Source organism: Eutrema salsugineum, unplaced genomic scaffold, assembly GCF_000478725.1.
Source record: "Eutrema salsugineum unplaced genomic scaffold, Eutsalg1_0 scaffold_9, whole genome shotgun sequence".
In the NCBI taxonomy this organism is placed as follows: domain Eukaryota; kingdom Viridiplantae; phylum Streptophyta; class Magnoliopsida; order Brassicales; family Brassicaceae; genus Eutrema; species Eutrema salsugineum.
Genome location: NW_006256342.1, coordinates 5,765,842 through 5,790,288, shown reverse-complemented (window position 1 = coordinate 5,790,288; position 24,447 = coordinate 5,765,842). Strand labels below are relative to the sequence as shown.

The window sequence follows — 24,447 nt, the reverse complement described above, 5'->3', positions numbered from 1 at the left end:
TATGAATTAGTCTAATTTTTTTGTCTGGTAACATTGTTTACATCTTTAGATATTTTGGTTTAAACTGTAAACACTGCAGAGGATATTTGGAGTCAATGGAGTGGGGAGAAAAAGAAAAGAAATAAAGTAGGACACGTAGGGCAAAAGAAAGCAGACAGATGTGTGAGTGTGACGTGAGGCAACTGAGTTATACATAGAACCAATGTCGGTAAAACAATTCAAATTAAAAACAATACTTCACGTCTCTCTCTATCTCCAACTCCCATATGTCTCCTTGCACTAACTACTTTCGCTGCCTTATAAATATATTGACTTCTCTCTTCAACAAGATCACAACCAATTGTAAGAACCAAATAAAAAGAAAGGAAAAGGAAAAAGATCACAACCAATCACATCATCACCACTAACACTTCTTAATATGAAGAGACAGAGAGAGGAGATGAAGGAAGAGGAGACTGATGATCACTCATTGGCTGTTGCAGCCATGGCGGTTGCGGTTGCTGCGGCAGCGGAGGAGGAGGAGGTATTGTGGGGCGGAGGAGTGGTGGAGGAGATGACGTGGAGCACCGTGTGGTTGCCTTTTTGGGACGTTGAGTTCGTTGGAAGAAACTACAATTTGTTGTTCAGTGATGTTCTTTGGGACGATGATATTTGGAACCTCAAGAATCTAACTCATTCCTCATAGTTCTTTTCTTTTCCGAAGAAAAAAAAACATAATAATTGGAATTTTAGTTTCAGTTCAAAAAAAAAAAAAAATTGGAATTATAGTTCATGCTAGATAAGTTTCCTTTAAATATTATCCTTCAATGGGGGTTCATTTGAAATTAATTATCTAGATTTAAGAATTAGTGCGTAACTATGCTCATACCTTATTAATAGTGTACTGACAAATTGTTAATTGCACATATACACATACACATGCCGTGCCTAGGCTTGTTTTAAGAGTGCATCTTGCCAAATTCCAAAGTAGTATGCCTTGGATAATAAATTAAATAGGCCCACATTAAGTTGTTTGATAATATTCGGGTCGAAGTCAACTGAATGTTATTTGGTTCCGGTTTATTACTTGTAATCCAATTCCTATATGAGTAACTGAATTTTGGATTCCGTTTGGTATGGTTTGATAAAGAGTCGGCATACCTAACTTTAACCAATTTTTAACTTGCTTTGGTTCGGTCTAATACTCGATTTGCTAGAAGTTCGAACCGGTGTAGAATTATCGGTTTTCTTCCGGTCAAAACAAGAAGTAACAGACATATAAATGGAGAAATCAAACAAGAAAAAAGAATGGAATAAAAGAAAATGTTTGGTTTCAATCAAGGAGAGTGAATTTAGAAGTGGGGAGGCTTGTAGGCAATGAAACTGATGCACTGGACTTGACGCGAGTTGTCGAATCCGATGATACGAATAAAGGCATTGGGGTACTCTTTCTTGCACTCCTCAACTTCCTTCAACACTTGAGACGAATCTGTGCATCCAAACAATGGAAGCTTCCACATTGTCCAGTAACGTCCGTCGTAGTAACCCGGTGACTTATTGTGCTCACGGTACACGAACCCGTGCTGTCCAAGACGTACGTGGTCGTTTTAGTTGAAAAGAAAGATTCTTTATCAAGAACTGATTAAGAACTGTCCAAGAAAAGTTGATTTAGAAAGATTCTTTATCAAGAACTGATTAAATGTTACCTCCAACTCGAACTCAACGCAAGGAATCCATTTATTTCGGAGAAGGTAGTCGACCTCCTTAGCCAAAGACACCTCGCTCAGGTCGGGGAGGTAAGAGAGAGTCTCGAACTTTTTCTTTCCAACCGGTGGCCACACCTACACATCTTTGGCTCACTTATACTATTATGGACTAAAATTCAGTCTAAAATGGTTATTGAGATAAAGTCATCGATCTAAAATTGAGAAAGAAATATAGTAGAATTGTCACTGTTAATTGTGTCACTATTCAGATTCAAACTTGCATAATTCATATTATTGACTTTTATAAGTTGTAGAGTCTATTGCGATTATACCAGACCAAGTTTTACTAAATTATCTTAATATATAAGTTCTTTTTTAAGCCATGTAATTTCAATAAAAGACAAGGTTTTCTTTGTCTTCTTCTTTATGAGTGCCATACTTAAGTATAACCTATATTAGTTTCACTTTCCTGTTGAGAACAAACAAAAAACAGAATAACAATTTTGGGGGCTTATTGTATAACAAAACAAATTTGTAGACCTTTTTTATTTGCCTCTCCGGGACACCTTTTAATTATGAGCATCACGTGATTGGATTGATTCACTTCACTTAGTTGGTTACCTCTCAAAGTATATGGTTACAAATTAATATGGAAATGCTTCTAGTACCGACATACTAGTGGGAGTATAAGTTTATAATTAGGAATCTAGAATGGACCTGCATGCAATGGACTTTGCTACCGTTACTAGCCAATGAAGTGATATCGAAGTTAGTTTTGTGGGTCACAGGGAAGGCGGCGGATGACTTAAGACCGGTGAATGGAGCCACCATGTTGGCCTGAGTTGGAATCCGGTTCACGCCGGAAAATGTCGCTGCCGATGATACAACCGATGAAGCCATGATCTCTCTTCCTCTTTAGACCACTTTTTTTCTGTGTGCAATCAGTTTGAGAGCGAATTGCATCTATTCCCAAATCGTCTTTATATAGCAAAAAGTTTTTGATCTTGTAGAAATTTGTTTTCTTTAAAATTAAATTGTTGATGTTTTTTTTTATGTTTTTCTTTTTCTTCATATTTTTGTTCTACAATTCCAATGGTTTTGATTGAATTTGAGATAGATTAGGCGTCCACGGCCACATGAATCATGATCATAATTTTTCTATAAAAATATGAAGAGCTTTGAGCATAGTTCTTGGATCGTCGTCGAGTCTTATCGTAATATTGTTGGACCATAGATTCTGCCACGTCGCACAAACCCGTTTATCTTATCTCATCTCATCAAAGGTAGCCTCTAGTAGCCCTTCATTTGTTCTACACTCTAACTTTGTGCGTTGATGTGAAACAAAAGCATACATTGTTCAATTTTGAAAGAAAAAAAAAACTTTTATTTGATGGCTTTCAATTTTGAAGTTATCGAGAAAGATAATTAAATTGATAATTTAACATATATCAGAATCGGTGACTTCTTTCTTACTCTCATAGTGTCGTTGGATTGTCATGAATCGAATGATTTCGTTCATTTAAGAGAAGTTTCAAACTGTTCTGTTTTATTCTAAGAAATATGCAATAACTATATGTGGACCTGTCTAACGCTTCGGATTATAATGCCGACCTCTCCAAAGTTCATTGTTGTCACACATGAACTTTTATATTTTAATTGGCTACTTGTTCCCAATTGTAACAGAAAACAAGTTGCAAATTGATAACGGCTCAATCGAAGATTCAAAGTGTCAGGGCCACTTGTTCATAAAGGCATATAAGATCCACTTGTAAGACAGTAACCTTGATTTTAGGTGTTCAATGTTTTTAGTTTTATTTTTGTCTATTAGTATATTAAATTAAAATAAAACAGTACACAGAGGTTAATCATTTTACAGAGTTGAAGCAACGTCTCCGTGGGAAGTAAAAATAAACCCACAAAAGGGTTCATACCATGAAAGGGTTACCATCCCATACGGCCATACTCATTAAGGGTTACATCAAAACAAGTGTGCGGATACGTTAGTGCTAAGTGGCGTTGTCACCTCTACAAGATGCTTAATTACACGGTTTTCACTCCACTTTCATACAAAGGGTTGAGACAGTCTTTATAATTCAAAACTCAGCTTTTTCGGCCCAGTTACCCCATAATTTGATCTAGTGGGAAGCCCAACAGTTAGGAGAACTCCAGAGTAATATTTTTAAAGTACAAACCAAAGAGCGTTTTGGATCACGATTCAACGTAGTCCAACCGGGTCGAACTAGGTTCACAAACTTTTTTAGACTTTTGAAAAAAAAATAAGTATTCAAAACTATCATTAATATATGAAAATCTAAAAAATATTGAGACATAACTGGAGCAAAGCAACAACACAAAAATGTGTAAAGAACACAAGAAAAAGAAAGTCAGAAGTTCTAGTCTAATAAAATGACACCATATTATTGACCACACGTTCATAGCGGTGACTTGTACATGAGCCCGCACACACCGAGATTACTAGCAAACAAGAATGAAGAATAATGGGAGAATAATTTTATAGAGGAATCTAGCCAGAGTCGTCTACAGGGCCTGGCCAAACTCTCCGTACGCCTAAAGCGCAATTTCAAAATAATGCCCATCAAATAAAAAAAGAAAGCAAACTAAAAAACTGAAAAAAAAAATGCAGACATAGGAGTTTGAACTCCAGACATTAGAGAGGCAGAAATATTGTTCAAACTACTACACTAAAGGAAAATTTGTTAAAAATGATGCCCTAAATTTGATATATAATTTGGCGCCTAAAGCCCTTGTTTCATGGGTTTTAGGTCAGGGCCGGCCCTGATCGTCTACCACCATGTGCGAGTGGAGCATTCGAACAGAATCCTGATTAAAAACAAAAATTTTCTTTAAGAAATTTCAGTTAATTAAAAAAATATTTATATCATACTAAATATATTTTGAATAAAAATTTTGAAAAGGGTCTAAAAATAATTTGAGACCGCTCTGAATTTAGCTATAAAAATGCAATTCGAACATGATAATTAGCAAAAAAAAAAAACTCGAACGTTATTTCTTTTTATTTTTTAAAGCATTGAACTTTTTGTTTCCAAGAACAATTAACCAAGCTCATGAATTGGTAATGATAATCCTATTTTTCTAACGTCAATATATTACACAGATATGCGCTATGGGTGTGTAAAGAACAAAGAACTGAGTAGATAATCAATCACACGTCGGCTTTATCAATCTCCAACACCTCGTAAGACGGTAAGAGTGGATTCGTACGTGGACTATATAACAAAAACATTTTCTAAATTAGACATTTAATTGTCTTATTAATGACGTATCTTTTTTTCGGTAAGGCTTAAGTTGTAAAAAAACGTTTTCTGAAAAGTAATCCTAAAATCATACTTCAATAGCCAATTAAACATGAAAAACACTTTTTCTTGTAATAAAACCAGTGGGCAGATTTTTTACACGCGCCTCCTGTTGTTTGTTTTCTTTTAAAAAAGCAAACTTGTAACGTTTGTAATTATTATTTTTGTAACAATAAAATTTGAATATTAACGCTTTTCAAATCTAGTGTTTACAAACTGGTTTACAAAAATGATGTGATAGCAATATAAAATAATAATTTAATCATACTCAAATTTTTTATACTGTTTAAACAAAATACATACACGTAAATCAATATCAACTTGTTTCCCATTTTTCTACCACGTCCATTTTTGCAGATGAATTAAATTTTGTACGATCTATTATATATTCCTTCTGTTTCATTATAGTTGATTTTCTGAATATTTACATACAGATTAAGAAAGCTATAAATGCTCAATTATTTACTGTTTATTTTTGTTAATTAAATTATTTTTATAATTGATTTCATTATTTTTATTATTACTTTTTCTTTTTTAATTGTGCATTAATGAAGTAAACCAACATATATTAATATCATTCATTCAATTTAAAAGAAGAAATATGCCACGTAGAAATAATAAATACTGTATTTTCCACGTAAAGTTACGGTCCAATCCGTATAGCCTCCCTAAAATCTGGAGTAGAAAGAAGCTTTGGTAAAAAAAAAGGACATCATAGTCATTTCAGTGCTGAATATTGACAGTAGAGTTTGTCTCGCGTGTAACTCACGTGCCACCTTTTTGCCTTTTGATTTTATTTTAGTTTTTTTTTGTTTCACGAAAATTTCAAAACTTCTTTTGGTTTTGTTTATTTTGTCGGTATCATCATCTCTGGGTGGTTCTCGTGCATGTCTCCCACTTTTCATATCCAATATTTCCTCGTATCTCTACCCCTCTGGACCTCTGCTAACACTCAATTACAAAAGTACCCCTTACATAATTCTTTTATTTTGTTTTGCTTTTTCCTTTTAATTTGAATTTTAAATTTTCCATGTAATATTCTACGAGTATATAGAGAGAGATAAAGATGAGTGGTACAAAAATCGTCAGACGCAACCCAAACGATGATATGATGAGGATTGACGTACGATGATTAAAACGAAGTGGGTTTTGATTGAGTGTGAGACGTAATTTACTAATATGGATAAATATGAGTGGTAAAAATCGTAATATTGGAGTGCATGGAGGGCAAATCCCAAAGAATGAGAGAGGAAATTGGCATTCCCGAAGAAGGAACTCCCCAACTTTTGCCAAAACAAAATGCCAACTTCACTGAAACACACAACCTCCTTCCCCTCATTTCTTGGTCTTTTCTTCTTCTTTTTTCCAAACACTAAACATTTTAAAATTATAATGAAAATTTTCACAGACAAAAAATACGGATCCTTTATTCTTTGAGAAAGTAATAATGTTTTTTTTATTAAAAAAAAAAACCAAAATCATAAAGCATGGATTGCAACCAGTTTTTTTCCACCACTTTCTCCAAGAAACGCAAAAGATGAAAAATACCAACTCACTTTATGACTCAGCTGTAGTAGTAACTTCTTCCTTATAAATACAAATTGTCCACAAACCTTCATTGAGTTCACTTCCAAGAAAACTCACAATTCACAAACCACACATCATACGTATATATGCCACTTATAAACATATAATGAGAATCAGCTGCAATGGGTGTAGAGTCCTACGCAAAGGCTGCAACCAAGATTGCACCATAAGACCATGCCTTCAATGGATCAAATCCGCAGACTCTCAAGCCAATGCCACACTCTTCCTCGCCAAGTTCTACGGCCGAGCCGGTCTCCTTAACCTCATCGAATCCGGTCCTGACCACCTTCGTCCCGGTACACACTGAAAGCAATTATATTCCATTGAGTTATCATTTTGTTAAACATAACGGTCCATGGAATTATCTAACAATGTATTTGGGATTATGAGAGATCTACGAGAGATTTGGTAACAGTATATCAAACAAGGATCTGAATAACTATTTTAGATTCCGTCACACACCTTTTACATGCACAATCAATTTAAAGTAGCTAGGGACATTTTGTTTTTTCAATTTCCTGTTTAATACCATAACCTTCATTGTGTTTTGTAAAATTTGTTAGCAATATTTAGGTCATTGCTATATGAGGCGTGTGGTCGGATCGTGAACCCTGTGGACGGTTCGGTGGGTTTGATGTGGTCCGGAAACTGGGCTCAGTGCCAAGCCGCCGTTGAATCTGTGCTCAACGGCTTGCCCATCACTCACACGCCACTTCCCAGTGCATCCGCGTCGCACCAGATCATTCCTCCTCACAGAACTTACGACATACGCCACGTGGTGAAAGATCCAACAACCGGCGGCGACAGTTCGGAGAGCCTGTCCCTGGCCCCACGTGTTAATGGTAACAAGACCAAGACACAAACTGGCCGGTTCAAACGGATCGCTGAGACAGTGAGTTATCAAACAGGCGAATGCAGTCATGACGCGTGGCAACTCGGGAGTTCTGGTGCGACGCATGGCTATGGTCAGTTGGCGTTGGAGAATGTGGAGAGTCCAAGGGAAGCTCCATTAAATCAAAGTTCGAATCTTGGGTTTGATGATCAAGTCGATACCAACGAGGTTGGCTTAGAGCTCAGGCTTGGATAGAAGCTATGACAAGGACAAAAATTAGATAGCATTACTATCATAAATATCTTTTAAATTAATAATTTTACTTTCTGTTTAAAAGGAGGAAAAAAATGAAATCCAAATCAAACTTGGTCTACTGGCTTATGTATATAAAATTTGGTATTAATGTGAGTCAATGTGGTATATTTGATTAGATTATAAGTCTCATCAACGCGTTATATACATACAGGACATATTAGATTATCTTTACTTTATAGTTTTATCTTGATGATGAACACCATTAAGATCATCAGAAGGAGCGCATAATTATATTGAAATTATTACCCAACTGCATATGAAGATTATAAATGAAATATTAGTACAAACGATTTTGACATGAGATTGTAAGGAAATAGAATTTAGCAATACATGCCATGATATTGGGAAATGGACAAACTTTTGGGAACTTTCGGTATCGGCTAGTTGGGCCATCTCAATTACTATGACTACTAGTATTTAAAATTAGTTTTATCTTTACTTTTATTTTAATTTTTTAATATGTTTAACTACTGATTTTTTTTTTTTAAAAATTATGTTAAATTATATTAAAAAAAAACAGATTTCTTTACATAGTCTTTAGTTGAAAATGAAAAGAAACAAAAACAGAGCACGAACTGTTTTTATAATAATTTTGAGTAAAGATGATTTTTCGCCCGAATTAACTTCTGGTTCCGAACCATATTTCGAGACCATCAGCGTAGCTGTAGTCCCCCGCCCTGCATAAAGAGCTGAGACGGTTGCGTACCACCTTGTCCAGATCAGAGATAAGCCGCTATAATGAGTTTGGGACATCACCATGACGTCTCGCATTTCGTTCTCTCCAGATCCGAGAGATAGATGCTTTAACTACTGATTATAGATAAAAATATCAAAACAAGCTAATCTGTTTATTTAATTCGTTTTGAATTAAACTAAATTTTTGTTCTGACTAATCAAAAATATATATAATTTTGAATATATAAATTTAAAATGCACTGTTTAATGATTTTAGTTTTTGTGGTCGTTCTACAAAATCTTACAAAAATTAAAATTTTCATGTTTAATTATTTATAAATTACAAAATATTTTTCAACTTTTTATTAATATATTCAAATGAATTGATCAGAACGTGTCTAATTTTTTTCTATATTTTCTATTTGTAAAAAAATTTGAATAAATTTTGTTCATGCAACATTTTTATTTTTGGGTTGAATTTTGATTTTTTCTATGTTTCTGAATTTTCTTAATTATGTAAAAAATTTTATTGACCAGATCAGATATCCGGTTAAATATCCGGACTTTAGAGGATATCGGAATATCCGATTAGTTTGTAGAACGGATACTGACACAGAATAGTGTTGATAAATTACAAACCAACATATTCCCAAATTTTCTAAGATTTAGAAACGTATTTGTGACAACAATCCTTATGTTTTTTACTTTGGTTACTAGCAGTCAAAATTTCACGTTGTATCAACTTTATAAATAAGTCTTTACAAGATTGTCAAACCTTTTGGTGATATATATCTATATTTACATACGTAGCTTACAAAACGTGCAAAAATTTCTAACATTGCAGAAAAAGAAAGCTAACAATCACCAAAATTTAGCAACAAATTAAAGAAGTAACAAGAAAGCAGAGTAAATGATATATATAGTTAATTAAGATCTTCTTAGTGAGCAGCAGCAATTGAAGATCTCTTCACGAACCTTCCTTTCATTCGTGGCCTTTTCTCCGCATTCAGCTTACGCACCTCGTACCTTATCTTCTTAGAGAACAACCTTGTCCTTCTTTTCTCTCGGTATCTTGAAACCCTAGCTTCTCTTCCTCCATCCCCAGCATCTCCCATGCGTAATCCTAGGCCGTGAAAGTGGTTGTGATGTTGATGCGCCTAAATATTCATTACACAAACAAGTAATTTTGTTAATTAGTGACAATGCTTGCAATAATTATAGTAAAAATAACAAAGGTGGTGGCCTAGTGGTAAAATATTTATTCTACTAGTTTTAAACCAGTCCTTAAATTGCAATAAAATCTGGCTTTTTATATGTTTTGGGATTAATATGAGTTTGGACCATGTATAAACAATCTGATTGTATAAAGAACATATTGAATAATGTGGATAGATAAATGCAAGGGATAGAGGACATACCGTGGAATTGGGTGAGCAACAGAGCATGTCGAGGTCTATTTCAGGTGGCTCGAGGGCTGTCCATGGGGTTCCTTGGCCACCCCAAGTGGAAATCACCGCTTGGTAGTCCAATCTAAGCATAGGAACATTCTCCTTCTTCTCTTCCTTAACCGTACAACTCATTTCATTCACTTTCACGCCCGTCATATTCTTAATTACGTCTTCTTTTTCTTCTTCTCCTTCTTCTTCTGATGCCGTCTTGTTTGAGTACTCATAATCAAAGCTTATTTCAAATGGAGAAGTCTCATCATCAGCGTCATTTAGATCACACACTTCTCTTGTCGCAACTTCTTCCTCCTCATGCTCAATCTTTAGCATCTCACCTAACCCTAGCTCTTCCATGTCATGGATCTCTCGCTCTATCCCTCCACCGAGGAGAGTCTCCACGTCAGCAGTGAATTGAGCGAGTTCCATGTCGGTCGGGAACAAACCATTCAGACAACTCTCAGCGTTTTCATCTTCTTCATCGCTGCTCTTAAAACATAAGGGCATCATCGGAAACTCGATCTTTGTCTCCATGGATTCGTTAACGCATTGCTCCTCAACCATAGGGTTCAACACAGGGACCTGAAAGATGAGCTGATCTTCCACCTCGTAGCTCTGATCCTCTGAGCTCATCACCGGCACAAGATCTTGGAAAACCATCGTGTGGCTCTTCTTGCCTCCACGTGGAGTCCTAGCTTTACGTGTAAAGCCCTGATGCCATGTGGCTCGGTGAGGTGGTGAGGAGGAGGCGTGGCGATGCTTCCCCGAACTAGACGATTTCAAGCGAACCCTCTCGTGTCTACGGGCAAGAGGATTCGCTGAGTGGACAGAACCGTCGCAAGAATGGCAAAGGAAAGCATCGTCAGCTGCACAATACCAACGTGCCCGCCTCTTCACGCAGCTGTCACATGCCCTCGCCGTCTTTCCTCCAACCGCGTTAGCCAAACTTTTCATCATGTTATAATTTTTATACTTATCACCATGAACGAGAAGAAACCTTTACTTTGTGTAAAAACTAGTTGCCGACTAAGTTGCAAAAAGAATGTTTATCGAAGTTTGAGTTCTCTCTTCAAAGGTTTCAGTTTTTGAGAAGTGGCTATAAAAAAGGGAGACTACATTTCTGTCTTTATGAGGCAGTGAGGGTAAAGTTTAGAGGTGTTGTAGTCTTCTACATGTCCCACACGATGTGAACTTTTTTTTTTTTATTATCATTTTGTAAATTGGGAGTGTGATTAAAATAAACCTTTGATGCACTTTTTGGTTGTTTATGCTACCCATGAGGGCCATGTAGAGGCCTTATCTCGTTTCTGATTGGTTGAGTTCTTCAAGATGATCCTATTCTTAGTGTTTCGATTGGCCAGCTTCTTAATCAGATGGATATCTTTATGGTCCACCTGTCGTTTTCGTTGCCCAGTCCTTTTTTTGGATTTTGTTAGTTGATAAAAATATTGGTTATAAATGCGTTATTTTCCATGGAAAAAGTCGGATAGTATGGACTTATTCTCGTGTTTTGTAGAAAGCGAGGTTTTGATTGATTGTGTCGATATAAGTCCAGTATGACATTTACTTATGGTGTTGATATATTTACATCCCCTTTATGTTCAAGATCTTCATCTTGAAGTTTTAGAGAAAAAAAAAAGTTTTAGAGACAAGGAAAAAGTATTTATAGTTTGTGTGTGTGTGTAAGTCCAATTTGACGCACTTTTTTTATATGTGTTGCATCGATAGTTTCGGTCTTTGTAGGTTGTGGTGTATTGAAGCACAAAAATAATAGGTAGATATTCCTAATTGTAGCAGAAAACTGGAAAAGATGGGGAAAAAATGAAAAAGTACGTGCAAAATTAAGTATTCCTGAAAACATTGGGTTAAAAGAAAAATATATAAAATGGATAACTATCAACAATGGTTTGTGCTGGACCACATCAATATGCAGAAAACTTCAAAAACAAAGGCATCTACCTTTTGTTGAGAAGATAAGAGGATCGATGGATAACATGGACAGCTCCTGGCTTTATTCGTTTACTTGGAAAATGATGTTTCTATGATTTGTAGCATTTGTACGAACTATAACTTCTGTGTCTGATTATTGATTAAATTAGATAAGTGGCCGTTAAACCTTAAACTTTTACCCTATATGTGTAGGAAAATCATGTATCTATATATATTCTTCATATAGAAAATATAGTTTAATAGTTTGACAAAATATATATGGGTAATGGGTTAATTAAAACATTGAGTTGGCATCATACATGTTACATTATAGTAAATATATGTGATTACTCTTTTATCTTAAGGTCTAGCGATCTAGGACTTTTACTTAAACCTTTACTACCTTTTTTTACTCACTAACAATTGTGATTAGGCTCATCTTTAAGACAAAGTCGACACTACCCGATTCTAGATACAAATTTGACTTTATCATGAATCAAACACTGAACTCTAACCTGACACCATTTCTGAATCCGATCTCAGTAGCACACTAACTATAAATTTATGAAAGTGACCGATCCATCATCATGCGACCTCGCTGATTACTAATTAGTAACGCAGTAAGTGGGGAGAAGTCGGTTGATTTTTTTTTTCTTTTTTTCTTTTGTCAAATCGGTAGAGCCATTTGTTGTTGTGTTGGTTCGAAGGTCAAATGTTTTATTCCGGACGTTTTAAGCTAACTATATAATAAGCTGGAATTTTAGGCTCCTTTAACTGATTTAGGCCCATTGGCCCAATATATATCTCATACCTGTCATTGAAAACAAATTTAATGTTTAACCATAAGCGAGTATATAGTAACTAATTTTGGTTTCTTTCCTTTTTTCCATTTTTTTATAATTCAGCTGGTCTGGATCCCGATGACCGCTCACTCCGGTCAGTGGGGTCTCTGCATCATTCTCTACAAAGGACCGGAGACTCCGATATTGAGGATCAACGCATGATCCCACTTTCATCGAAGAGTTCTGGGTCCGAAAAGACTATGTAAAAGTCTTAGTGTCTTATGAGCTTATCCAAATAGAATCCATGTGGCGGAAGCCCACATAAACATTCCTTTACCAATTAGATCAACGTAGACTGGTTAGTAACTAGGAGTTTATATTCTTTGAGAAAATATAGTGACTTGCCGAACCTGAAGTTTTGAAACTGTTTTTGAAATACTTTAAACTTCAAATTTGAAGTAATGAAATATTTCTTGGTGATGTTCTTAAAACTTCTATGTGGTTAGTAATATCACATTTCACCTCACATTATTTACATAGTGACAAAATTTGTTAATCTATATAACCGTGTTGCCTTTTATTTCTTCCATTTGTACAAACGACCATAGTAAAACACAAAATCCCCAAATACAGTATGTTATATATTTCAGTAACATCTTTAAGAAATGAAGATCGTGACGAGAAAAACAAAGGTGTCAAAAAGACAAAAATAAATGCTTAAAGAAATGGTCAAAACATGACTCCAAATGTCTCAGCAAAATTTCTCTGCATACAATAATTTACGTATTAATTTTTTTTTGTTCTGATTCCTTATCTTTTTTTTTTCTTTGTTCTGATTCCTTATCTCTATAACATTAAAACCAAATCAGATGGGGTAAAAGCACTAAGCAATATTATGGACGACAGCGATAACAACAAGAAAGCTTATATTTTTCCGATTTATAGATAAATAAATAAGAACAATATTCTTATTTGATACACCACAAGTTATTAATTACAGCACGAGAAACTAAAAAATATTCCAAAATGAAAAGGAGAGATTGTAAGTATATATGCAGAGCAAATAAATACAAACATTTATGCTTTGCTTTATCTTCTCTCTAACCTCCCATTTCCCAATCCTTATAAAAAACCGAATCCAAAGAAGTAAATCAACCTAAACCGTACACAAAATCAAACCATAACCAAAGCCATACTTGAAGATCTGACTTTGGTTTAGAGTTTGACAACTTCAGGGATAAAGACAGGGTATCGGTCGATACAATCGGACCATGGTCCATCATTTGTTGTCTTAATCGTACGGTTACATTTCCACACAGCAGAGTTACACTTGAAACCACTCCCAAACGCGATTTGCCAAACACGATCTCCTCTCCTCATTCTCCCTTTAGCCTCGATGTAGCTAAGCTCGTACCATAACGACGAGGATGATGTGTTACCAAAACGATGCAGTGTCATTCTTGAGGCTTCCACGTGTTCTCCTGATAGCTGCAAATTCTTCTGTAGCTCGTCGATGACGGCTCTGCCTCCTGCGTGGATGCAGAAGTGTTCGAAGGCTAGCTTGAAATCGGGAATGTATGGTTTCCATTTTGGGTTAAAGATTTTACGTCCAATTAGGGACGTGAGGAAGAGTAGCTGTTCTGATGCCGGTAGGACCAAAGGACCTGTTCATTCAAAACCAAACCAAATAAATTTTCTTTTAAACCATAATTTTTGTATTGAACAAACATAATTTAATGCAACCGAATGAAATAGGCTAAAGTTTCCATAAAAAGAAGCCATTTAATAAACCTACGTAACCTACCAAAAAATACATTTAGTCATATTAAAAAATATTGAGCGTAATTTTCTTTTTTGAAAAACCTAAATGAATCCAAACCTAAAATCGAACCAAACCATAATTTCTAGGCTAAGGAACCCCCCAAAATGTTTTCGAAAATGGTAAGGATTCAAACCAAAATAAAACAAACGGAACAATAACTTGTTTGTTCAATCAATTTCTTCTATAAAATCCAACCATATTTCTCAAACCGAAACCCAATCAAACTTTACTTTCATGCAACTGAATTTTATAAGCTAAATTTTCATTGAGTGACATATACCAAACAGTACATTTAACTATACTAATATATATATATATATATATATATAGTGGACGTAATTATATATATTTTATGTAAAACCTAACTGAATCAAAACCTGAACAGAATCAATAAAATTCTAACCGAACCAAACCAAATTTAATTAAATGCCTACCCTCTTAAATTTATATTCCACCGTTGACAACTTGACATTATTGTTAGGGTATTAATGCGAAACAGATGATATATGTATATTATTATTACCTATTGTGGTGATGTTAGCTTTAAGGGCTTCACCGGCGATGGCCATGAGATCTTTGGACAAGTTGATCCCAATGTTTCCTTCTTTATCTTCTTGCTCATAGACACAGTAGTAAGATTTGTCATCAGCACCACGGTGCGTCCGGACAAGATGGCAAAGCTTGTACTTGGCTCGCCACCGGTCAGACCGGCGGTTCGACATGAGAATAGCCGCAGAGCCCATGCGGAAGAGGCAATTGGGAAGCAACATGGCTCTCTCATTTCCCTTGTAGTAATTAGGAGTTATGATCTCAGTGCTGACAATGATCGCATTCGAGTTGGGATGAACTTGAAGCAGGTCACGAGCCAGATCAACTGAGATCAAGCCCGCGCTGCATCCCATCCCCGAGAGGTTAAAGCTTTTGATGTTACTCCTAAGCTTATATTTGTTGATAACCATAGCGGATAGAGATGGCGTGGGAGAGAAGAGAGAGCAATTGACGATGAGAATGTCGATATCTTTAGGCATTAAACCGGTTTTCTTGAAGAGATCATCCATAGCCGTGAAGATAACCATCTGAGCCTCGCTTCTAGCCTCTTCCATGGTTGGTGTGGGAGGAATGTAATGAATAGCCGGAGGTAGACAAGTCTCTTCACCAAGGCCAGAACGTTCAAGGATTCTCATTTGAAACTCAACACTCTTAGGTTTGTCTTTGAGGATCAAACGAGAGTGTTCCATGAAAGTTGCGAAGGGGACACGGCACGTGACTGGCGGTTTGTAACAAGAGTAGTCAACGAGGTAGACCGTACGTGGCTTGGACATGAAGTAAACGGTGGAGATGAAGATGACAAAGAAGGAAGAACATAGAACCTGAACTAGGTCAAAATGAAGCGAGTTCCAAACATTAAGGATCTCTTCTGGACCCATCCGAAGAAGCTCAACGGCGATGACTGCCATGATCGGGATCAAAAGAAGACTCAAGAAGTGATTGACCAAGTATTGATAGCCAAGTTTCACGTACTTGAGCTTCACTGAGCTAGAGAACTCTGGCAACGGTGCCTGAGGCATCTTCGGAGAGAGAGAGAGAGTTCTTCTTAATTGTACAAATATGTAAGTACTCTTGTTTGATTAAGTTTTTGAAGATGAGTTAATGAAGAAGAGAGAGGGAAGGTGAAGGATATAAAGGCAAAGAGGAGAAGGGGTAGATGAGAGGAGTTAATGAAGAGTCCAACGTCACCCAACGCTCTAGCTTTGCTCTCTATTTAATTTTGCTTTATTTTTGTTTGGAAATTTTTTAGTAATATTATGAAAAGTCAAATAATATATGTTTTACTTCTCTTCTATTTCCAGTTGTAACTAGACAAAAGCAAGTGATGAGAGCAAATGATAAAGACTGTTCCTCTTTGATGTCTATAAAATATTTCATACATTGTTGAAATTTGTTGTTGAGATAGAAATAAATAAAAAGAGCAGAGACGTGTCAGCATTTGATTTCAATCGAGATCAAAGTGTTTGGTAACTACTTCGATTTGATGATCATATAGCCCGGTACCCGCTAAACAGTACTGTTCCATTTATTTATTTATGTATCCTAGAAAACATTGTTTTCAAAAATACTGTGTAAATATTATTCTCTCTTTCTTTTGTCACTTAAGTTAGTGTAGTTCCACAAATGGAAGAATTAGTACTAAATAGTTTCTTGCGCATGATTTAAATGTACGTTTATACCCCCAAAAAAATATTAAGTGGATGTACGTAAAGTTACTTCTGAGTTTGGAATTATTAATTACCCATGTACGTGGCAAATAGCGTTAAAAACTTAAAATCATAGAAGTTTATGGTTACATAAAGTACATTCGGCGTTTAATTGTCGGTGATGTATATACATCCTTACAGAGTTACAGGTTTTTTTTTTTTTAATTTACAATCGCACTTAATATTTTCATTGGATGGGTTAGTGTCAACGCTCGAAGTTGACGATGATTAAAATATTATTCGCATTTGAAAGTGTAACGAAGTTGATGATATGCCCTATTAATCTTAAAAAGTAAATACGCGAAGGTGATATATCTATTAATCTTTTAAATTTACTATGAAATTCCTCTAGTTGGGCCCAATGGTTATTTGAATGTGGAAACACACGAGGGAAAATCAGACAGTAGTTTATAATGTTTGACTTGGAAAGTGCAAGTAGACAAATCTTGAGATCCATAGTTCGGAAAATATGAGGCAAATCAAAACAGTAGTTACTATGTTTGACTTGGAATCTGAAAGCAGACAAATCTCGAAATCCGACGATTTCATGTATAAGGACGATCCATCGAAACCGCAAATAAAGTTCAAAATTTTCTGCTATGATTCTTTTTACCAAACATAAATTTTGTTCCATACTTTGAATAACAATGCAAGATCTTTACATTTTTAGAGAAAACTCTAGAGGAATTGAGATCAAAAACTTGTATAGCTAATGAATCTGCACAATAATTACAGGATATGTTCTAAACTGAACATCGACGAATTTTGTAGCCCCATAGTGAGACCATTAATGCCAACAAATTTCGATAAAGAAGTATAGTTTGGAACTGTTCACCAGATTGAAAAGTACTCTCATTTAATACGAATAAAATGTGTCTGTGTTTCATTAGTCACACCGATTTCATAGTCCAAATACAGTTCTTCCATCACCTTTCAGAATAAATGTACATGAAGATAATTTTTCTAATCCTCCTTTGACAAAATGACTTTTATATGGTTTTCCGATACAGTCTATTACTTTTTGCTCGGCCTAAAACGCGAAAACTCTCATCGAAATTACATTAACCTATATCCAGAATTGTTTTTTTTTCGCATCTTATTTGTAAAAACTATGTGGACTGTCTTATTCATTTAGCATCGAACTTGCTTTATCCACCGTTTTAAAGACATTTTTTTATTCGTTGGAATACAAATTTAATTCTATTTTGCATAACCTTCATATATCCAATCCGTCAGAAGTTTGCATGAGCATCAATAACCCTTATTTAGATTTCGTTGATACACCATCGATGAATTAATCATTTCTACATGAGAGATGGTAGTAATGAATTTTTTATCAGTGAAAATTATATTGGTAGAAAGTATATAAATAGTCTAGACTTTATATCAAAGTTATTGAAATAATCTATGTTTTTTATAAAATAAGAAAATAGTGTAAAGATAAACCTTAATTCTAAACTCTAATATATAAGAACTAAAACTTAAGCCCAAAATCCTAAACCCTAACTCCTAAACATTATAAATTTGAATGCCTAAAATCTAAAAAAAACTGATATATATATATATATATATTCTAGCCTTGACTACGACAGTAAAATTGATGGCCTTTGGAAGGTACATTAGTTTTTATGAGCAATGTAGGGAACATAAATACCAACTGTATAGATATGTCAATAAGCTTTACTATATGAACTTTATTTATATTTTTATATTTTTTTGGTACAAGGTTAGTTTGTTATTTATATGTTGACAACCCTAATATATATGTTACCAAAAGCCACGTACACTACATACAATTTATGTCGTACTCTATACAAAAATGAAATTAAAATACTTTCACGTTTCATGAAAATCAGTCTAGTTCTTATTTAGTTTAAAGGGCATATCAGTATATTTATAGTTATAACTTGCAAATATCGTTCCATTTAGTATATTCATGTGTCTTTAACAAACCAAAAAAAGTATACTGTATTCATTTGCAATTAACTAGATGATTGATTTTGAAACTGTTGAAAAAAGACATTTTGTCTTAATACTTGTATATTTTATTTTATAAGAAAATTGAAAACAGTATTTCCTACATGTAAATTACGACCCTATATACTAAAACTCATATAGTCCATGTATATAAACAGTGGCGGAGCCACATGATACAAGTCGGGGGGGACGGTCGCCCCCAATGAATTTTAAAAATTTGGTGTATTTAATTAAGCCTAATACTAATGCCCTCATTCATAAATTTTTTATTCACTTAGTTATGCCCCAGTGATAAAATTTTCTTGCTCCGCCACTATATACAAATAACATGAATAACTAAAGGCATTTTCCCGCACAAAGATAATGTGATGTTATTAAAGCAATACACGGACACTCGGACCAACCAGCTGCCAACTACCTCATAAGTCGTTTAACAAAATGTAACCAACACTTATTCTTCAATATACTTGCGTGTATATCAATCAATCTCTCGACGTGTATATCTTATAGCAGAATAACCATTTCAGTCTGAATCAGTTGCAACACTCAACTATTTTGCAATTTTTGTATTTATTGTTTTCCTTACTTTATATACTGCATGTGAGAAATGTTGTTTCTTGCACTCCATCTCAGGTTAAAACTTTCGCAATCCTCATTCATGTCTTGTTTGATATCTTACGACAGCCTATAAAGGAATTAACCCAGCGTTGGTAACCAGGTGGTAGTTGATTGAAGGCAAGACATAATCTGCTCATCTTCAGATTTGATTATATCCAACGAACTTGTCCATCTCTTGATTCTTTACCATGTCAAGGTTAGCAGATTATTAAAAAAAAACCATATATAAAGGAATTCTTTAACATGTGTTCAGACTAATTACCAGGAAAAATAATGTGTTCAGTCCATTATTTCAACATAATCTTTAGGATAAGATATGCGTGATAAATGTGCTAGAGGTAGTAGAACCGCAGCAAATATATTGGATCATCTTAGCAAAAAAAAAATATTGGATCACCATTTAGCATTCTCTTATAACCCATGATAAAATCATACTAGCAAACGAAACAAAAAAAAAAGTTGTGAAACGTTAACTACCCAGTGAACCAAATCTATTGCGTAGAAATGCATTTTAAAAAAAATTAATTGTATGGCTTATTTTATCGACTAATACAATTATATTCCTGGAAATATCCACTTTATAACTAACCAATCAAAGGGGTTTTCAGGGTCCTTTTGAACTCTTAATGCCTTCATGAGGTCTCTTAGTATTAGCGTGGATATGTTTGATTTGATGCTCTTTTTTTTTATTGTACGTCTATTTTCTATTGATAAAACTGGAACAATTATCATCCCATAAAAATCATGCGAATCTTAGTTGTTTTCCAAATATTGGACTCAAAATTGTGGTGACTTCTCTTTAGCTCCATTTAGAAGAAATATAAATAGCTGACTAGCGATAAATAATAATGAAGAAACGTGTTACTTGGATTAGTATTGGGCGAGTTTTGACAGGATTGATCATAACGGAGACCATCTTCCCAACTATCCCTATTAATTTTGGTTTTGGTTTTGGACAATAATAATGTCATTGTTACTATTTGGACAATAAGTCTTCATTCATATCATCTGTTGTTTTCTATCAATTCTACAAACCAGATGAAAGATTGACTTAAACTTCTAGTCTTTGTCCCCTTGCTATTATTAGGATGATTAAGAAGACAAATGAATTATGATTTTTTTGGTTAAAGGAATTATGTTTTATCGTTCAGAATTCATCTTTATAGTTCATATTCGTGGACTAGTTTATATATTTTTGTAAACTGGATTATACTATTTTTTCATTTATTTTATGTGAAAGTATTTTACATGCAGTAGTAGCGATTGATCATTTCAGGATAGACACACAAAAATACCGAAGATTATAGGTATACTCAAATATCTTTTTTGCATTCGCTCTTGACTTGTTAAAAACAAATACTCGCAAATTCATGGCAATATTTGGTTAAAAATGTTATACTTGCTGGTTACTTATCGCCCCATATTACTTGCTACTTGCAAATCACTCATAACTTACTTGCATGTCATTTGTCTTAGTTTTTTTTTTACCCGCTTAAAATTCAGTTGGTAAAGTCATATTGCTTATCATAATCATTCATTTAATATTGTACATGTTACCTGAGATGTACTAGCAAATATCTATTGTGACAACGATGGATACTTGTTATTTGTTAAACGAATACGAAGCAAATAAAGCGTCCAGACAAATAACAAATCTATTATATAAAAGTTGGGTTGTGTCTCACAATTTTGACACATCATCATTTTTTTATGTGATACATCAGCGTTAACAAAAAAATCTGATATTTTAAATTTTAAAATAATAATTAAGACATTTATGAGTCTTGGAACTCATTTCATCTCTTTACTACTGCCAAATTCCTCTTTGAATCATTAGTCAGAATTTCAATCGGATTTTAATGGCAAAGCTTAAATCCGAGTTTTGAAATTTCACTGGGATTATACGAGTTTGTAAGTGAAGGAAGTAACTGTGCTCATGGCTATGACTTCAAGAGGTGGTGATTGCTATCTTCAGATATTGGAGAAGATTTGAGAAAAAAAAAGATATTGGAGAAAGAAGGTCGCACGAAAATTCAGTTAGAAGTTTATGAAGGATTAAATAGCTTGATATTATTGGTAGAAAGTGGGTTTGCGTATCTAAATAACCTGTAACATTTTAACGAATTGTGTTCTCTCTAAAATGAGAAAATATAAAAAATGGTAAAGGCGAATGTTGATATCACTATGTATGTTTGTTGCCATTATGATGAATTAATTGTATGGTTTAACCTCATTCTTTTTTTATTGCTTGGGCTACAACTTACAAATGTTATGGGGGAGACGTAATAAAGACAACAAAGAGGAGGTTATAGAGAAAGCAGAGAAGGATTTAGAAGGAGTGAGAGGACAAAAAGTTTTCTCGGGAAAGAATATCAAAAGAGTAATTTTTTAAAACTGTGATGACCATAAATGATCGATAAATTTGTTATGATCGGATGATTTCCCAGTCTGCATAATTAGTAATTGTTTTATCATCTTCTATTCCTCATGAGTGTTAATTGGAGGTTGTTCAGCTGCTCTCATGGGAGACGAGACTTAGGAGTTAGGATCACAATATGATCACATTTTGTATTCATTATCTAGGTATTTTTGTTATAACATAATTTAGGCAGTGTGTTATTAAACGATTTCATATTTAGACAGAAATAGAATGTAATTCCCCCATAAGGCAATAATTCTTTCTACGCTCGATTATTGGGGTGCAAAGTTTATGAAAGAACGATTGGTAAGACTAGATCCTTACGTAATTTTAGAAGTTATAGAAAAGTATTTGTACTTTCTTAAATGTGATATGGCGATGTGTAGTTTGCATGGATGTAAGTTTTTTTTTGTGTGTGCTAATTGTTAACATATAAAAAAAGTCAGAAAGTTTCCTGCAATTTAAGCTGATAATCTAAATTTCATGTATAATATAAAACTTTCAATTAAGTGATCATATAACTTAAGCTAGAAAACATTAATTATTTTCTTTTTAGTTTTTAATATGTGGTTGATCACAACCGAAACTAACTGGAAATTTAGAGTAAAAACTACAGAAAATTGAAAAATGTGTTTACATTATAATAAAAATAAATACAAAAAAATAATTTCAACATATATCAATTCATACATTTTGTCAAATGACCGCTTCTATATCGAATTAGGTTGTATTTGTTAAGATGTTTTTCATACAAGTATCATATTATACAACATAAATTATAAATTTATAAAGTATACAAGCCCGTGTGTACACACGGGTCTTCACCTAGTCTATTATATAAAGAGTGGGTTGTGTCTCACAAACTTGACACATCAGCTCTTCTCCTTATGACACATCAGCTTTGAATTTATTATGAAAAAAGTATTTACACCAATATTTTTTTTTAATAATCTCATAAATTAAAAAAGAAAGAAATGTCCATTTTTTATTAATAGCACTCATTATTATATCATTAATATTATTCCTAGAAATTGGAAAGATGAAATAAAATGGTTATCATGGTCATAGTTTTTAAATTTGATTATTACGGTGATAGTTTTTACAAATATAGTAAACTTCATCTAATGAAATAACTTGGTAAAACTGAGATGATTAATTTGCTGTGAATTATTTACTATCTTTATAATTGTAATCTCTTAACAAAATAGAGATGTGAGTTATTTACTAACTAAAAATTTATTTACGAACTAAAATAGAGAATCAGAAATAAACTATTTAAAGCTTTATTAAAATTCTTTTCGGCTAATTATATGATTATTTTTAAACATAACCAGTTGGAATGATTGATAAACCTTTTATATTTTTAAATTTGAAAATGTTACAACTACAATCACGGATGTAACTATGTAAGTAACCATTTTGGGAACAAATTTTAATACAATTAAAATTTACAGTTTATCTTACTATATTTTCATGTATGTATAGTCTTTCCAGAGGAATTTTATAATTGTAAGGTTTGGAATTTTAATATGTTTTTTTAATTCAAATGTTTCTTCGTCTAAAGTCATTGATTTGAGTTTGTTATATGCCAATTTTCAGTACCTAAGTTTTCTACTTCTACAGAAATCATCCCAACAAATGAAGATGTCAAGAAAATGGAAATGTGTGACCAAAACCTTGAAAATATTTTAAAATCATGCAAGTTTTCTTACCAGATAGTATATGGTAATGGAACTATAGAATCATAAGACGTCATTTTGAGAAAACTTGGGCTAATGGTTTTTGAATCTGAACTCAACTGCATCAATAAGATTGATACTGCGCTTATTGAAAGTGTGAAGATTGTGATTTAAAACCAGGCGGAGATGCTCAAAGTTGACATGTTTCTGATTCCCACAAGAGTATTGGTGGCTCTTTAGGCAAAAAAATCAAGAATGGAGAGTTCCATTTGCTGTTTAGAGGAGACAATGCTAATGTTATCTGTTACTTGACACTCAAGTTGGTAAGATTTCACTCTTTTATCGTTTGTAAAGACTGCCCCAAAGTAGACGGCAATGCGTATTAAATTAAAGGTTGTTCCATCTTTTTTTCCAAGAATAACAGAGTAGAAGGCAGTGATATCACCACACTAATGGTAGTTTCTGTGTAGTTCAATGCACAAAATTAGAAGGATACAAAGAGGTTCTTGGATTTATACATATGTGGTGAAGATTATGTGGTCAATGGAAAAATTGCTTCTAGGAAAATTAAGAGAGAAAAGTACTAGCTATTAATAAGGTACTTCGTTATCTCCATTCTCATTATTATTTTTTGCTGCATTTTTAAAAATTTGTGTAAAGAGAAAAATATAAAAAGTAAAGGGCAAAGAGAGAGTCAAAATTTACAGATAATATACCAAGGAGATGGCTAACAAAAAGAAGGAGAGAGCGAAGGATATTGCTCTCTCCTCTAAGATGTACAAGAAGTTTTCATGTATATGTTTGATTTTTTTAAGGAACAAATAATTAAAGAATTTAGGTTTTTATAATTATAATTAGAGTAAACGAAAAGTGTTTTACATTTAAAAATTTTAAGTAAAAGAGAGTAAAAAAACTATTATGGGAAGTTTACAAAAAGATTAAATCAACAGAAATACTCAGAAAATAGAAGAAAAAGTTATAACAAATCACATTACTCTAAATAGTAAAAACATTTTGTCACTCATCGAATAACCAATCTTTTATCTTGAATTAGGTTATATTTGTTAAAGTATATTTTTTACCAATCAAAACTTA

The 24,447-nt window shown here is 33.8% G+C and overlaps 5 protein-coding genes across 5 annotated transcripts; 2 read left to right on the top strand and 3 right to left on the bottom strand.

Annotated features, from left to right (window-relative positions):
• The first annotated feature begins 338 nt into the window (after nucleotides 1-338).
• LOC18009222 lies at nucleotides 339-726 on the top strand. Its single transcript, XM_006391071.2, has one exon. The coding sequence runs from the start codon at nucleotides 419-421 to the stop codon at nucleotides 683-685; it is 267 nt and encodes an 88-aa protein (XP_006391133.1). The 5' UTR covers nucleotides 339-418; the 3' UTR covers nucleotides 686-726.
• A 374-nt stretch (nucleotides 727-1,100) lies between these two features.
• Nucleotides 1,101-2,650, bottom strand: LOC18009109 (ribulose bisphosphate carboxylase small chain 3B, chloroplastic). The gene is made up of 3 exons (XM_006391070.2): nucleotides 2,403-2,650; nucleotides 1,686-1,820; nucleotides 1,101-1,562 (listed from the first exon to the last, which is right to left on the bottom strand). The coding sequence occupies exons 1-3, from the start codon at nucleotides 2,583-2,585 to the stop codon at nucleotides 1,332-1,334; spliced, it is 549 nt and encodes a 182-aa protein (XP_006391132.1). The 5' UTR covers nucleotides 2,586-2,650; the 3' UTR covers nucleotides 1,101-1,331.
• A 3,988-nt stretch (nucleotides 2,651-6,638) lies between these two features.
• LOC18009111 (LOB domain-containing protein 42) lies at nucleotides 6,639-7,842 on the top strand. The gene is made up of 2 exons (XM_006391069.2): nucleotides 6,639-6,903; nucleotides 7,171-7,842. The coding sequence occupies exons 1-2, from the start codon at nucleotides 6,714-6,716 to the stop codon at nucleotides 7,692-7,694; spliced, it is 714 nt and encodes a 237-aa protein (XP_006391131.1). The 5' UTR covers nucleotides 6,639-6,713; the 3' UTR covers nucleotides 7,695-7,842.
• A 1,313-nt stretch (nucleotides 7,843-9,155) lies between these two features.
• Nucleotides 9,156-10,979, bottom strand: LOC18009228 (zinc finger protein CONSTANS-LIKE 6). Its single transcript, XM_006391068.2, has 2 exons — nucleotides 9,848-10,979; nucleotides 9,156-9,586 (listed from the first exon to the last, which is right to left on the bottom strand). Exons 1-2 carry the CDS (start codon nucleotides 10,826-10,828, stop codon nucleotides 9,368-9,370), a joined length of 1,200 nt encoding a protein of 399 aa, XP_006391130.1. The 5' UTR covers nucleotides 10,829-10,979; the 3' UTR covers nucleotides 9,156-9,367.
• Nucleotides 10,980-13,491: 2,512 nt separating this feature from the next.
• On the bottom strand, nucleotides 13,492-16,037 carry LOC18009227 (3-ketoacyl-CoA synthase 6). Its single transcript, XM_006391067.2, has 2 exons — nucleotides 14,928-16,037; nucleotides 13,492-14,246 (listed from the first exon to the last, which is right to left on the bottom strand). The coding sequence occupies exons 1-2, from the start codon at nucleotides 15,970-15,972 to the stop codon at nucleotides 13,798-13,800; spliced, it is 1,494 nt and encodes a 497-aa protein (XP_006391129.1). The 5' UTR covers nucleotides 15,973-16,037; the 3' UTR covers nucleotides 13,492-13,797.
• Nucleotides 16,038-24,447: the final 8,410 nt, after the last annotated feature.

Bases quoted from the DNA above. Each gene is read 5' to 3' on its own strand.
- LOC18009222 (XM_006391071.2), top strand. From the start codon at position 419: ATGAAGAGACAGAGAGAGGAGATGAAGGAAGAGGAGACTGATGATCAC.
- LOC18009109 (XM_006391070.2), bottom strand. From the start codon at position 2,585: ATGGCTTCATCGGTTGTATCATCGGCAGCGACATTTTCCGGCGTGAAC. The intron at 1,821-2,402 runs GTCCATTCTAGA...AAAGATGTGTAG, and splicing joins GCAAAGTCCATTGCATGCAG to GTGTGGCCACCGGTTGGAAA. The intron at 1,563-1,685 runs GTAACATTTAAT...CGTCTTGGACAG, and splicing joins GCGTTGAGTTCGAGTTGGAG to CACGGGTTCGTGTACCGTGA.
- LOC18009111 (XM_006391069.2), top strand. From the start codon at position 6,714: ATGAGAATCAGCTGCAATGGGTGTAGAGTCCTACGCAAAGGCTGCAAC. The intron at 6,904-7,170 runs GTACACACTGAA...AAAATTTGTTAG, and splicing joins TCCTGACCACCTTCGTCCCG to CAATATTTAGGTCATTGCTA.
- LOC18009228 (XM_006391068.2), bottom strand. From the start codon at position 10,828: ATGATGAAAAGTTTGGCTAACGCGGTTGGAGGAAAGACGGCGAGGGCA. The intron at 9,587-9,847 runs GTATGTCCTCTA...ATGAATATTTAG, and splicing joins GTTGCTCACCCAATTCCACG to GCGCATCAACATCACAACCA.
- LOC18009227 (XM_006391067.2), bottom strand. From the start codon at position 15,972: ATGCCTCAGGCACCGTTGCCAGAGTTCTCTAGCTCAGTGAAGCTCAAG. The intron at 14,247-14,927 runs GTAATAATAATA...TTGAATGAACAG, and splicing joins AGCTAACATCACCACAATAG to GTCCTTTGGTCCTACCGGCA.